This window comes from Theropithecus gelada, chromosome 7b, assembly GCF_003255815.1.
Source record: "Theropithecus gelada isolate Dixy chromosome 7b, Tgel_1.0, whole genome shotgun sequence".
NCBI classification, from domain to species: Eukaryota; Metazoa; Chordata; class Mammalia; order Primates; family Cercopithecidae; genus Theropithecus; species Theropithecus gelada.
In genome coordinates, this window is record NC_037675.1 from 26,200,532 (window position 1) to 26,216,242 (window position 15,711).

At 38.1% G+C, this 15,711-nt stretch overlaps 1 protein-coding gene across 5 annotated transcripts in view; it reads right to left on the reverse strand.

The window, feature by feature from the left end:
* The window catches only part of STXBP6 (syntaxin binding protein 6), a 253,094-nt gene that overhangs the window by 36,351 nt on the left and 201,032 nt on the right, over positions 1 to 15,711 (reverse strand). For 4 of the 5 annotated variants that reach the window (XM_025391915.1, XM_025391916.1, XM_025391917.1 and 1 more), the window contains 2 exons: positions 13,717 to 13,847; positions 12,734 to 12,899 (listed from right to left, as the gene is read on the reverse strand). In XM_025391915.1, coding sequence (XP_025247700.1) covers positions 12,734 to 12,899; positions 13,717 to 13,847 — 297 coding nt within the window. Of the gene's footprint in view, positions 1 to 12,729; positions 12,900 to 13,716; positions 13,848 to 15,711 lie in introns of all 5 variants that reach the window. The other variant, XM_025391918.1, reaches the window with a different exon arrangement.

The following is a 15,711-nucleotide window of genomic DNA, read 5'->3' on the forward strand; positions in this document are numbered from 1 at the left end:
AGGGATAGCATTAGGAGAAATGTCTAATGTAGATGACATGTTGATGGGTGTAGCAAACCACCATGGTACACGTATACCTTTGTTACAAACCTGCACGTTCTGCACATGTATCCCAGAACTTAAAGGAAAAAAAAAAATAGTTGCTTGGAAGAATTTTTCTGTTTTCTCTCTCTAATGGGGAAGGGAGAAAGAACAGATTCTAGAGATAGACTTGGGTTCAAATCTTGACTGCCCTTTATTATGGATGTGATTTTAGGCTAGATAAGTAACCTCTCTGAGGCTCAGTTTCTTCACCTGTAAAACAGGAAGAACAATAACTACTTTTTATAGTTAAATGTAACTAAAAAAAGTTGCCTGGTATATAGTAGGAATTTAGTATGGTGACTATCAGTGTTATTAGCATTCACTGGCTTTTTTCCTGGAAGGCAAGAAAAATATAAATACAAATACATATAAATACAGACAACTGCACTTCTACTGTATCTGACCTAAGGGACACTCAAAGCCATGTTTCTCTATTTCCATTATCTCCTGTGTCCAGGGAGAAATCAGGTTCTATACAAATTTCCCTCAACAGGAGGGAAGACAGGACAACAGGAAGCCAGGATTAAAAGAAGACATTAATTATAAGCTCCCACTGAGTGTTCACGATGTTCCATGGTACTCCCTATGCACCATGCTATATGTTTTATACATGATCTTGTTTAATCCTTACAACAACCCTGCAGGGTAAGCATTAGTATTCTGTTTAAAAAGAGGAAGTCAAGCTTACAGTTTAAGTAATTCATCCACAGACCAGTAACAGACCTGCTCTGTCCAGTAAGTGACAGACCAAAAATTCAAAACCAGATCTGTATATTGAAAGCCTTTTTCTTTTTAACGACATCATACCACATCCTACCAGGAAGACACAATTTATAAACAACATGTGACATAGTAAGAATATATATTTGGTCTCTGCCCTCAGTCCCTGGCACAGAGCTCCTAAAACCCTTGGAATTCCCTAGATGACAAGAATGAGAGGAGTATCTTTTGTCATTTGTAATAAGCCCCTTTCAATAATACCTGAGTTTATGAGGTGACTTTTGGAGACTAGGGGCTGGCTGCTAAACAAGTCATAAGATTAGAGGGTTTTAACTTTTGGCCCCACCCCCTCATCCTGACCTCCAGGGAGGGGAGAGAGGCTGGAGACACAGTCAATCACCAATGGCTTAATGACTTAACCAATCATACTTAGGTAATGAAACCCCAATAGAAGCACCTAAATGATGGGGTCTAAAGAACTTTCAGGCTGGTGAACACACCCATGGGAAGGGAGGGTAGCGCACCTCAACTCCATGGGGACAGAAGCCTCTATGCTCTGGACTCTTCTGGACCTTGCCCTATGTACCTCTTCATCTGGCTGTTCACTTACATTCTTTATAATATCCTTTATAATACACCTATAAATGTAAGTAAAGGATTTCCCTGAGGTCTGTGAGCTGGTATAGCACATTATCAAACCTGAGGAAGAGATCATGGGTATCTCCAATTTGTAGCCAAGTCGCACAGACATATGGGTAACCTGAGGACCCACTACTTGTGACTGGCATCTGAAGTGGTGAGTAGTGGGACTGAGCCCTTAACCAGCAGGGTCTGCACTAACTCTGGGTAGTTAGTGTCAGAACTGGATTAAATTGTAGGGCACCCAACTGATGCTCCAGAGAACTGGAGAGTTACTTGGTGTGGAAAACCCACATAGCTGGTGTCAGAAGTGTTCTGTGAGTAGAAACAGATCCTAACAATAATAATTCAACAGTATAGTGAAGGGATTACATACCCTAAGTGATACAGAAGACTGTTAAATTAACATGAAAACTGCATTTCAGGTGCTCATGTTGAATCACTTTTAACCGTATACTGAATTAAAGAGATAACTCCAGCCAGCGAATGTGAACTTGTCTGTAATGATTATATATTAAATAAACTTGACCTTGACATCTTATATCAAAGCTGAAAAGGGAATTGTTAGTCTCTCAAGAGGAGCACCACCAAGTTATTTACAAGTGGGGCATTATGATGATTTTAGAAGACAGGGAAGAGACATATCAAGGAAAAGAACGATTTTTAACAAAATCAAGTGATTTTCAGTATCTCCATCATCAAAGGCTTTTTTTTTTTTTTTTTTTTTTTTTTTTTGAGGTGGAGTCTCTGTTGCCTAGGCTGGAGTGCAGTGGTGTGATCTTGGCTCACTGCAACTTCCGCCTCTCAGGTTCAAGCGATTCTCCTGCCTCGGTCTCCTGCATAGCTGCGACTACTGGCGTGTGCCACGACGCCTAATTTTTTTGTACATTTTTAGAGACGGGGTTTCACCGTGTTAGCCAGGATGGTCTCGATCTCCTGACCTTGTGATCCACCCACCTTGGCCTCCCAAAGTGCTCGGATTACAGGCATGAGCCACCACTCCCGGCCATCAAAAGCTTTAACTATCAAGTATCCTAAGAAATGCATAAAAAAATCCATGTAATTATTAAGGAAAACAAATCCCTTAAGCAAAGGGAAAGAGCCAAGGTAGAAGTATACCAGCTGCTAAAGTAAGGAAGTTTTTGATATTACAGAACATGGCAAGCCCTTTTAGTCACTTAAGTACTGGGTCTTCATAAAAAGTTTAGGTGCTTCTAAATTTAAATGTCTGAAATTACAACAGATTAGCAGAAGTAATATAGTCTATAGGATATATATAAAAGTATATCTTATAAAAAATTAAATGTAGGACAATATTACACAATAGAGTATATTACAGCTTTTAGAATTGTTTAAGAAAATGGTGTGGTAGGCAGAATAATGGCTTCCCAAACTTGTCCACACTCTAGTCCCCAGAAGCTGTGCATGGCAAGAGGGACTTTGCAGATGTGATTAAGCATCTCCAGAGGGGAAGATTATGCTGAATTACCTGGGTGGACCCAATATAAACACAAAGACAGGCAGGGGTGTCAGAGACAGAGAAAGAGATTTGACTATGCTGGGGGCTTTGAACATTTAGGAGGGGACCATGAACCAAGGAACACAGTCAGCTCCTAGAAGGTGGAAAAGGCAAGGAAACACATTCTTCCCTGCGGCCTCCAGAAGCACACAGCGCTACTCACTGATTTTAGGTTTCTAGAGTCCAGAACTGAAAGACAATGTATCTTAGAGCTCTTCACAGTGTAAGCTTTTCCCTCTTTCTCCGTGAATGACAGGCTTTGTTTTGCTGGGTGCCCCCAAGAGTCTATGGCAGGCTCCTTTTATTATTAACAATAAACTAACTCCTGAAAACCAAGCCAAATACATTCTGACTCAAGACTGAACTACCTTTCCGGTGCAAAACTAACCAGGAATTTGATGTTCAGTTATAAAAGTCCTTTAGTGAAATTCTAATACTTCCTACCACCTATAATTTGCATGTTACAGCATTATTCTATGTAGAATAGCTACAATACAACACTGATCTAAATTCTTTGAATATCCCTTTAGCAGCCTGTCTCATACTTTTCTTTCTGTTTGTATCTTTGGATGACTAGCACATTATGCCTTTGAGATCCCCATCTCAAATTCTCCCAAAGCCCTTATAATTGTTTGGCTATCATAAGGTTTATTTATCTACATACCATAAACTTATTTTGTTTTCCGTATTTGTTTTGGCTGGCTACAAACTGGGAGAGTGGATGTCCATAAAGGTTACCAGACTAAACTGACATCCAGTAAAATTTGAATTCCAGCTGAATAACAGATCATTTTTTAGTACAAACATGTTGCAAGTAACATGTCCTGCATTTTTATTTGCTAAATCGGCAATTCTAATGCTCTAACTTCTTGCAATGAACCTAGTCCTGGGTAGGTATATTACAGGTAGAAGGATAAGTAAGAAATGTTTTCAACTTCAGATTTTTAAATCAATGTCTAATTTTCAAAGAACTACCTATGCTAAATCTTATAATTCAATCTTTAATGATCAGAAACATGGTTAAAATTTTTAGAAGTTTATCATATAATGTGAACGAAAAAGACCATTTTATTTACCCCTTCACTAAAGATTTTAGAAATCTCATATTCCTATATAGTTTCTCATATACTATGCTCAAATTCCTAACCTCTATTCCAGGTATGGAATCGGACTATAGTCTTCAACCTTGAAGATTAAATTCTCATCCACTCTCCAAAGAGTGTGTATTCTGAATGGCTTCCCCAGAAGTGGGGGTGAATTTGACAAATTACTAAATGACAAAGAAAAGAGCACAGACTGGATTCACTTATCCTTCTCTTTGACAGCATCACTCATTAGCTGTGTTACTGTTCTTCAGAATTTACAGCTTCTCTTCACTAAAATTCCATGTACTTTTTAGTTCTGGATGTTTGTATGTTACAGCAGAGCAACAGCTTTTAAATGCCAGTGGATGGTAGAGTTTTTATTGCCTCTGTGAAATAAGCACAATGAAGTAAGCTTTTCATAAAGGTAAATGTTTCTAACCTAAGAACAGCGCCTTTAGTCTCAGAGATTATATCCTTTTATTTTTTATTGTTAAACTTTCTTTTATGAAATTATGATGATAGTAGATGTAAAGATTTTAGAAAACATCCTTCCTTTAAAAATTGGTTGGCAAATTTATGTCTCCCAAACTTTTAAAAAAACTGTCATATGTCTGTAAATTTAAATGTATGAGCATAATGCAGAATGCCTTTTATGTCTGTTTCAGAACTACCACTTCATGTCTAACAATGTTAAGTAATTTTACCTCTGACTCATGTATCTCCAGTTTTGGAAGTAGAAAGAGGTGGACTCAAGGAATTATTCTAGGCTGAGGACATGTTGGTGGAAAAAGAGTATTTCCATTCCCTTGTAAAGTTCAGAAAACATGTTTTAAGTTTTTTTCTTTCCTACTGGAAGATCTGAATTACGTGCCCTGATCTCTGGCACAGTGTTACTTGATATATTTTAAACATTGTTGTTTTGGTTAAGTCAGCAGTAACATGTGCACTCTATAAATGTCAAACATAAAATGCAACACACTCAGCATTCTATAAAGCAGGGCAAACAATTCAGCATTGCAGACATTTGAAATATCTATAGTATAGCTCAGCTCATTCTCACTTGGAACAAAGAAATTCTTTTCCCCCCAGTTCTTATGGCTAACACAGATTAGGAAAGCTCAAGAATATTTCCTTGCTTCTTTCAGAAGAAAAGGCTTTTGATAAACATGCTGGGAGAAATCATGAAATATTATGAATTTGTAGTGTTTAAAAACATAGAATATTTAGGCATGTACTGGCATTTTTCAAAAATCCCATTTGATTTAACCCTTTATAATTTACTTTAATCCTCATGCCATCCCTTCAAGGTATATGTTGCTATCCATGACACAGAAGAGCATAGAGAGGCTGAGTATAACTTAAGCAGCTCAGACGAAGTTACATAGCTAATGAGTGATGCCGTCAAAGAGAAAGGTAAGTAGGGTAAGTGAATCTAGTCCGTGCTCTTTCCTTCTAGATCAAGTTGTATACTTATGTCTTCTGGTTGATTCTGAAAATAGGAATGGCTCTTATCTACTGCAGGTTATTTAACCATGGCATAGACAAAACATGTTTACAATCCTTGTCCAGCCAAAAATGGTATTTTGGAAGTACCTTTACATAGTCTTGGTTTGGTAGAAAATTTTGATGAAGAGATATGATTCAAAAGCATTTTAATGCACAAAGCCACTCCTAGCTCAGGATGACTAACCATAACCCACCAGCTGTTTCACAGCATGAATTTCAGTGTAGCTTACAGCCAATGAGCAATGAAAAAAAAATTGCATCTGTGACCCATTTTTCTTTAGTTTCTAGTCATTTATATCACACACAGAACTGGATGGAACCTAAGGAAGTAATCCTTAGTTATTTCCAATTTTTTCACTTAAAATACAAGTACCTCTCTGGGAACAAGATGAGGTTGAATGGTTGAATGAGGAAATATGAGAAAACACACACATACAAAACATAATGACTAGTAATGTCATCCTCAACTTAAAAAATACATGAAAGATTCCTATCCAAAAATATCTCACAGTTTCTGCTAGAATGTCATGTCCCTAATAGTGCTCAGCCAATATCAGATGGTTACTTCGATGGGTCACATAGGACTATAAAAACATTTGTGTTTGATGCAGTGGGTACACTGTTGGGATCCCAATAATAAAAACACAAAACTCCCAAACTGGGTTTTTCTGATTCTATGCTTTAAATATTTGTACTGTTGTTTTTATTGACGCTTTTATTTTGTTTCTAGTCGTAATTTCTTTCTCTCTCTGAAAGAACTTTCATTTAAGGCAAGTCTTAAATGAAATATCACGCTGTCTAGGAAAAGATATATTGGCTGCAATGAGGAGGATGGAGTGATGGAAGAGTGGCTAAGTCTGTGTGTGTACATGATTAATATTAACTATGTAACATAATTTACGGAGAACTTTCTAACATAATTTTCAACTGAATTTACCCAAAGATCTTGTTAAATTGGTGTCATCCCCTCTTCTCTTTAGCTGAATTGACATAAAGAAAAGAAGACTTGTGCTTATTAAGGGAATTTGGAAGTCACGGTCTCCATTTAATAGATGGGGACCAAGTAGCAGGTCTTGACTGAAACACCAGCTCTCTCTCTTAATAGCTGTGGGATCTGGGGCTAGTTTCTCATGAATCATTTTTTCTCATTTGTACTTGCTGGAGGAAACTGAAGTTTATTATTTTCCCAAGGGCAACAAAAATAGTCACTGGAGGAATTATGCCATGGACTCCTGTTGATTTAAGGAACTATAAGAAACATTTCACTGCACTGTCACAACAGTGAATCAGCTAAGAAGCCTGGCCTCCTCTGCTGCTCTGTGTCTACATTCAGGCATCAAGAAGCAACCATATGGTGGTTTTAATACAACTCATCTCTGTGAATTATAATCTCTAATATGTGTGTGTGCATCTCCCAAGGATATTGAAGTTTGAGCTCTAGGGGAAAAATTATACACAACTTTATTCTTGAGAAATAAACAATTCATTACAATGCACCCCTGGTTGGAGCATGCACAGGAGTGTGAGGTTCACACTCCAAAGTCTTTATTCATTGACAGAGTTAAAACAGAAGAAAAATAACAGAAAAATCATGGTAAATGTTATAGATTCCTTTAAAGTACTATATTAATATACCAGGATTAAGAATGACCACATCAATCACCTTTTTTTGCATGCCTGGGACACGTACAAGGTGAAATAGCTGCACACCTCACCTAGGGGTGACTTTGTATTGTTTGGAAGAAAAGAACAAACAAAGTCACACTGTGATTGAATCCTGAGATTCTATCCTATCCTGGGGGAATCCAGAGTAAAGCCATTGGGTTTCCTTTAGCATACCAATCAGCAGGGGCAAGCGAGGGCCAGCCTGGTATGAAGGTGACATCAGAGACATCTGTGTCCCTAGAATTCTAATAGCGCTCTGAAGTGTGGGCTTTATACTATCATCTGAAGGGCTGTGCATAGAAGCGTAATGCTTAAGAAACACCCTTTGATGATGAAAATATATGGCACTTCAAAATAGCCTGCTTTGTGAAAAAACAATCTGCCACATTTAAATTCTGAATATAGCTAACATTGAAATAAAATTGTCTGGATTAACTGTTGCAATAAGAGAGAGCTAATTTCATCCTGCCCTTGTCTGCATAACTGCTAACCATCCTTTAACCTCCAGCTCACCCATCCCCTTGCTGTCGTGGCAATGTTTCATATCTATTTACACCTGATATGTCCAGAAAGTAAGTCAAGCTGGTGAAGGTGCCTACTGTGTGGTTGGAGCTCCACAGCTAGCTTAGCACATTTACATAGTGCTGAGTAAATGCTTGTGGAATCACTGAAGGATGATACACAACAGGTGAAATAGTTAAGAGGGAACTGAATGAGTTAGCTAGGGTATTCGGCCTCAGAGTTCATGAAAAACGCTTGGATATGCTTCAGTTTATGCTTATCTTGAAGAATAAACTATTTTTTTCTTGCAAATAATTTATACCTCTTAATGAAAAAGAAAATGGGTTTGTAAAGAACCTCCTTTGTGGTTCTAACATGGAAATTGCCAGTATCACCAAAGATTTCTACAGTTCATAGTATCAGGCATATGAATACTAGGCCAACAGCAATCATTCTAAATTGGTCAACACAAATGAACCAGCAACGTGGGAGCCATGTGGGATGTGCTCACATTTAAAGAATACTGATGTAAATAAAGTAAGAAAGTCTTCCTTGGGACCTTGACCTAATGTGGCATACCCATTATCTAAACTGACCATCTATTTGGGGCAGACCACGTCTCTTTGAAATGAATTATCTGAAAGCAAGTCCCTCCTCTGGAGTCTAATAACACGTTATTAACTCCTTTGAGGCACCTTTGAAGTACAAATGTGTCATCACACATATAACAGTATAACATCATTTCTGTTTACAGTAAACACAGAGAAAATGAAAGCTACCATCTCAGAAGTATATCCAAACCATATGAACCTAAAACTTACTTTCAGGGACCCCTGTCACTCATGAGGCTATGTCACATGTCAGCAGCAGACCTGGCTCTACACCTCTGCCTTCAGTCTCTGTAGGTTGTTGCATAGTCCCTGGCCTTGACAAAGTCATTCAAAATGGCTGGGCCTCAGTTTTCCCAATGACAGGGTTGGACCAGATACAGATGTGAAAATAAATACAATTTAAAAGCTGTTGGAACCCCCAAAACACTTTAAGCCTTGAGAGAGATATGGCTGTGATCTGAGTCATACAGCATGTTATGCAATTCTACTTCTTAGATTATAGCTTAACTCTCTTCCTCATTGTTTTTGTTCTGTAAATGACTGCGAGACCAGAGATCGGACCTCTACCTTCCAATCACAAATCTTTGTTAGAGATTAAATGCCTTCTTTATTGTCCTATCTCCTGACCTAACTCAGACTAGATGGTTCCCTGAACAGGGACTCCATGACAGTTACATCTGCAGTAACTGCAATGGAATGTTAAATGACCTTTCTCAAAAGAGAAGGACCATCTGAACTAATCAGGTCATTGTGACTACGTATTAAGCCTTACACAGAAAGATGCTGATATTCTGCTAAAATTCCCCAGGCTTTGTCTACATAAGCAATCTCAGACTTCTATGCTTTGTAACACTGACTTCCATTGTTAGGAATCTGTGCTTCTTGAGTGGGCTTGTCCTCAACTTTTGCATTTACACTCTCTTTAATCTAGATTCTGACCCTTTTCATTTTTTAGGTTGAATAGAGTACCTGAGAGGCCCTGTAGGTGGCTAGGGCTACACTGTCTTCCCAGTGCTTTCATCTGTTTCCTCTATTGAAGTTCTGGTGGACAAACACAAAAAACAAAAAGCAAGATGATTTTAAAGGCACTTGATGATTCAATTGTTCTTAGGATAAAAAAATAGCTTAAGAATTATCTTAAATATTTTCCTGGGACAAAACTCGGAAAAAAGTTAAAACTATCCATATAGGCGGGTTTTCTCCCACCTCCCTTTTTAATACCCAGGAATGTACTGGCTAAAATATTCCCAGCAATTCATGTACAACTCTAGAGGGCACCATTCATAACAAAGACAATGTCAATGGTGTTTCCTGGAGCCTGCCACTCAGTGGCCTTAAGGAGCCAATGAGTGGGCCTGCACTGGCATCTTATCTCTACTACTTACTAGTTATATGACCCTTGGCAAGCTATTTGATCTCTCTGATTCTGTTTCCTTCTCTATAAAATGGAGTTGATAAAGTATATTTCCAAAGTCTGCTATAAAAATTAAATTAGATAACATGTGTACAGAATCTGGTGTTAGGCAGCACACTAACACCTATATTAGTTCTTTAAAATCATAAAACTATCCTATTTCATGGTATAAGAAACAATTGTATTTAGGACTTGTGGCCCATACTATAGGGAGAGACCAAAAGATACTGAGAAATTTGCAACAGATTTCATATCCTAAAGATGTGGAAGATACCCGAAAGTTAAAGAGGTCAGAATGTAGTAGCCCCAGAAGCACCGAATTTTGAAGTCTCAGAAGTGTGATAACTGGCAGAAAAGAAGACTAATCAGCATACTAATTTATTAGGGTATGTTGGCACAACCATTATCAAGGATAAACAACTGTTTAAGACATGCTGCATTCATTAAGGTTATATGTGCTGCCAACAAATTACTATATGCTTAATTTAAACCTTTTTGTGCCTTCCTTAGTAATCCAGGACTTGTCAATATTTAATTGCACTAAATCTTTAATTGATTCTTTAGATAAGCAGCAATTAACCTACACAATAAAACTATAATTTAAGAATTACAGACTTTCAAAATGATGGAACTGAGATTTTATATAGCATCTGGTCTAACTTCTACATGTGACACCTGGGAAAACTGAAGTCTAGAGCAGCTGAGAGACACCTACAGTCACACAAGGCAAAGGCATTTCTGGCACTTGGTTTCATTAACTTATTGTAATTTTTTCTTACTATAGGAAACCCTTATTTGGCTTGCCTAAATACACATACCAACAATTTAACATTGGACATATGAGTTCCCACCTCAACTCTGCATAATTTGGGGTTCACAAGGCAATGAAAGAAAGCTGAAGGGCTGGGTCAATGACGGACAAAAGCAGTGTGGTGGGGCTGTGTGGGAAGGTCTGAGGATATTCAGGAAGGCAAAGGAAGAATAAATTAGAGATCTATCTATCGGTCTGGGATTTGAGTAGTGGCAATTAGGGTCTATTAAGGGACCAAATATAGAACTATTCTCTATATTCAGGCCTTATCTCAGTGACTAGCATGTAGTAGGTTCTTAGTCCTCATTTACTGTATGACTGGATAATGAACAGTAATTGAATGAATGAAAGAAAAAGCCTGTTCCTAGAGAAGAAATGAGACCTTTAGGGGTAACAGAGCAGGGGAACTGCCTAGGACAGTCTGTTAAGGGAGGAAGAGGAAGAGTCAGCAAAGCTATCCCTAACCTTAGCATGAGGGAGGTACCTCGTTTCCCTTGCAAGGACAGTGAGTGTGTGGCCCTTTTGCTTCCATCCACATTTCCATTCTGAGGAAGTGCAGTAGTTTCTATGGCACTGGGTCTGTTTCTAGCCACACTGCCCAGGATGGAACATGAGGAAGTGGAATGCTTGAGGGGAGTGTTTCTCCAAGAGCAACAGAAATTTCAAATCCATAACGTCACATTATTTTGAGAAGACAGTCTGTGCTTACATGCTAGCCATGCAAGCTACTGCCCATATGGACATGGATGAGAAAAATGCTTCATAGCAGGAACTGAAGATTAAGAAACAAATGTGATTCTAGGCTAGCAGAGCAAACTCCACCTAACGAAGAATGAGGGAAACCTGGGATTTCCTGGCCAACTTTTCATTCACTGAAAATGTGGCCATCTGTGGTCCTAAGCCTGGTGTGCTTCAACCTTCTGCCAAGTCTGTTACAGCTAGACTTTCAAAGCAGGAGTCATTTTAAGAGCACTGGTGGCACAGACATGATACAGAGCTATATCTCACTATATTTTCCAAATAGGTCAGTGTTTGAAATTCCCTTTCCTTTAAACATCTATGTCTAATATTTTTCACTTTTGTACCATAGGATGTGGCCCCTTGAAAAAATATACACCATTCATCACCTCTTGTATTTTCCTGGGATTAAACAGAGAAATTATAATAAAATAAGCTGCATAAATACCTAAGAAAGGCCTTTCAAGGTTCTTATGATGTAAGCAACTTCCTACTTAAAAGGAATGCCAACACCTCAGTGGATAATACCAAAGAATTGGATAATAACTTTTCTATATAACTTCTAGTAACTAATGGCAAAATGACAGTATGTGTGTCAGTTGCTAGGACAGAGTAATGGATTCTGCTGTATGTTCATATGAAACATATATACAGCCCAAGGAGAAGATGTGATGTATTTAATGTGATCTTTATTTAACATTTGATTAAGGCAAAGCTGGTGCATTTTTTAAAACAGTCTTTCAAAACCAAGGGAACAGGTCAGTGAAAAGACCAATGATATAAACACTCTTCCCCAACTCACAGAGTTGTCGAGACTTTTACATTTTTTGCACAGTTTCAATTCTCTAAAAAGAAATGCCACCTAAAAAATGTGCTAAGCACCCTCTAAACATTTCTCATTATGTTGTCGATGCTGGTACTCACCCCTTTACAGTGGCTTACTATACTCATCTTAACTCAGCTCTGTATGCCATTCAGGGAATAAACACAAGTTGCTATTTGAAAGAAAGGGGAAGCATCTGTTGGAATTTTTATATTAATATTTGTAAAACATCTTGAGAAAAAATAGGAAAAGGCAACCCAGAAAATAGTGTTCTGCAATGAAATTATAGAAAAGGTAGTAAAGAAACCAAACTAAAAGATTTTTCTAATAAAGGAACAGTTTTGTTCTCATTATACAAATAATCTTAGCTAAGTGAAGGTAAGAACTAGAAGGCTAATTCTAAAACAGACCAGCTTTTGGACAAGAGTAAAACATACCTTTGTGTCTGAATTTATCATACAATAAACTCCCTGGAATGGTTCTCGTGCTGTCTAGCTCTGAGCATATTGATTCTTCTCTTGTTTTTGTCTTTAATTACGCTGCTGAACTCCTAACTTCTTAAGGAAAAGTGAGCCTAAAGAAACAGGGTGACTAAGGTCATACAAATGTCCACTCACCTCCCATAATTTTGGATTGGCAGTTAATAAACTCCGGCTTCCTGTCCGTGAGGTACCTCTGGCAGGTATGGTGGAGGATCTGGAAGAAGGTGCATTTTTCTGACGCTGTGCTGGCTACCCATTGGTCAAAAGCATTTTCAAACAACAAATCAAACTCTGCCGAATCCTGGAAAAGACAATGAAATAACTATTCATCTCAATCTAGAAAAACTGCTGTTTCTAGATTACTCCTGTCAAAAGATTTATAAAGGCTAAAACAAAGACTTTGATCGCAATCATAAGGCTCATCTTTATCCAAGTGTATGGAGAGTCTGCGTTTCTCTGTTTATGAAGCAAACCCCAAATCTTACAGTATTGATACACGTTCCTAGGAAACTAGTATCACACAAGTTGAGATAGCCTAACTAAACACTGACAAATGTCAGAATTCAGATCATGTATTATCTTCCCAATTTCTTGGAAAAGGGATTCCTTTAGGTTCTCAGCAATGACCTATATTAATCTGGCCCCTAAACTTTGGTAGGAAGATTCCCTCTTGCTATTTTAGTCTATAGTAACAATTTATATTTTATTATTCTTCATTATTAGCATTTTGTGAGATGTGTGTGTGAGCAACGGGAATGTACTTTGAATAGATAACTATGTCAGAAAATGTTTCTCCGATTAAAAGCAAGGGAATCACAATACATACTGAAAGATACCATTCATTTACTTCATACTGAACTTTGTACTTGCTGATCAATGTTACCGGAGATCACATATCTTCAATATGCATTCTCTTAGGTTCCTCTATTAAACATGATGAAAAGATTTATAATTTCACTTAAGAAAGGACTATGTATCCGAAAGTTTTAATCCCATAATTGAAATAGAGAAATAGCCTTCTTAAGAGTGATTCAAACCACTACCACCACTACCAAGGTCAATCAGAGAGTCATCTTGTGAAAAGAATGCCTTTGCTCAGCATCGGACAATTCACTCACCCCATTAGGATCGATACCATTAACCTGGCGAAGCTGCTCGAGCATCCACTGTGATCTCCGAACAAACGATGTGGAGCCTTCAAACTGTTTGACCTTTGTAATGGACGCCTGTGTGGGTTTCTTGTTTGTCACTGCCAACAAAAGATCACTCAGATTAGTGCACCTGCAAGTTGGTGGTTTGTTTCCACATTCAGTGCTGTTTCTACATGACACCTACTGTGTATATGCACAATAACAGAGAGAAGGCGGAGGGGGAAAGGAGGGAATATGAATAAGTATGTGTGCTTTTGGTCAGGGGTGAACGTAAAGGAAATAGATGTTATAATCTTCACTCTGAAGCAGTTTACAATATAATTGTAACTGTAAGGGCTGCTTCATTTATGTCTTTATCCATTCAAACTGAAAATGACTTAAGTGAATAACACCAAGCACCTTCAATGGAGGCTACAAGTGCACAATTACAGCTTGCAGGAAAAGAAGCATATAGTACTGACAGGCATCAGGTAGGGTTCACTGGGAAAGGTTGAATTTTAAAGGAAATGAAGGTAATTGGCTCCCCTAGAGAACTGCAAAGTATATTTCTAGTTTTATAGTCCAGTGTAAACATCTTAGGCTTCAGTGATGAGGAGTAATACCTCACTCAAAAAATCCCCAAACTATTTGGTTCTCTAATATTGTTCAGTTTGTATCTAGTTTACATCTAATTATGATTGAATCTGGTGTTCTGGGCACACCTCCACACCTGTAGGAAAAGGACAGTTTCTCCTCTCAGCCTCAGCGAGTTCTCCCCCTAAGCCTTCCTGTGCTAAAGACAGACAGCATCACCTCTCAGACTGATGTCAAGCATCAGGCACCAGGAGAGGCACTCTGAATATTTCTACACCTGCCTACTTTGTGACTTGGAGACTCAAGGGTAGGAAGTAATTAATGGTCTTTAAAGGGATTTCCTAAAAGCTTCTCCTGGACCCTGGCTGTAGGAATTAGCAAATTAAATAGAAAGGAACTACGGAAAGTAGAAATCATTATTGGCTATAATGAAGATGATCCTAATTACTGACTTGCTGAAGACTATGCATCTGCAGCGTATTCGTTCCTTGTTTCAAATCACCCGACAGATTCCACACTTTCCAATAACTATGCAGATGCTCAACAATGGCAAAAAGAATTCTTAAGGGATGAAGGACAGAAAGCACCTACTCCAATCACCGTTGGTGAGCAGGAAGACTCTACAGTTCATGCATTCCATAGCTTATTGCAGCTCATTGTCTGTGGTCATTAAAGCAGGAGAGCAGAGACAAAGGAAAGGTGGCCACTGCCTTTAGATCTAGTGAGAACCCTACTTTCCCAGTACTGAAGACCACCTTTATGGCCTGAGTACTATCTACTCTCTCTGCTTCCAACCATAATTTAGTGAAGATTTGTTTTTAACTTCAAACAATGTTTCGGTTTATCACCCATTATTTCAGTTAGATTTGCTAAAAACTTCTGAATATTTCATACCAATTACATTTACTTTTATGATTAAAAAGTCATCATCCCCTTAACACCCACAATCAGATGAATTTTTATAGTCTTCTGTTCACAAAGAGGAACAACCATTCCCTCTAACTGAATTCAGGCAGTATTAGCAGTCTGCCCAGGACTCTGTCTATCCATTTAATTTGATTCATTTATTTTTTGTGTCTCCTATGACACAAATGGGAGACCTAACAGGTTTCTCTGATGACTGTGACCTGCTCTTACGTTTTAATGTTAAAGAAAACAATACACCTGGAATATAGACAGGTCTTAAAATGTGCTTAAAAGATTAAAGAAGGCTTTTCAATAACAGGAAAACATGGGTTCCTGTATTAGACACACACCCCTAAACACACAAAGAGAATTTCCTCCTGTGTTTATGTAAATCATACAACATTTAAGCCTGGGAAACATGAACGCTTTCTTTCTAACTTTAAAGTTGTTATGAGCTCCTATTTTTACTTCTGGCCCATTTGT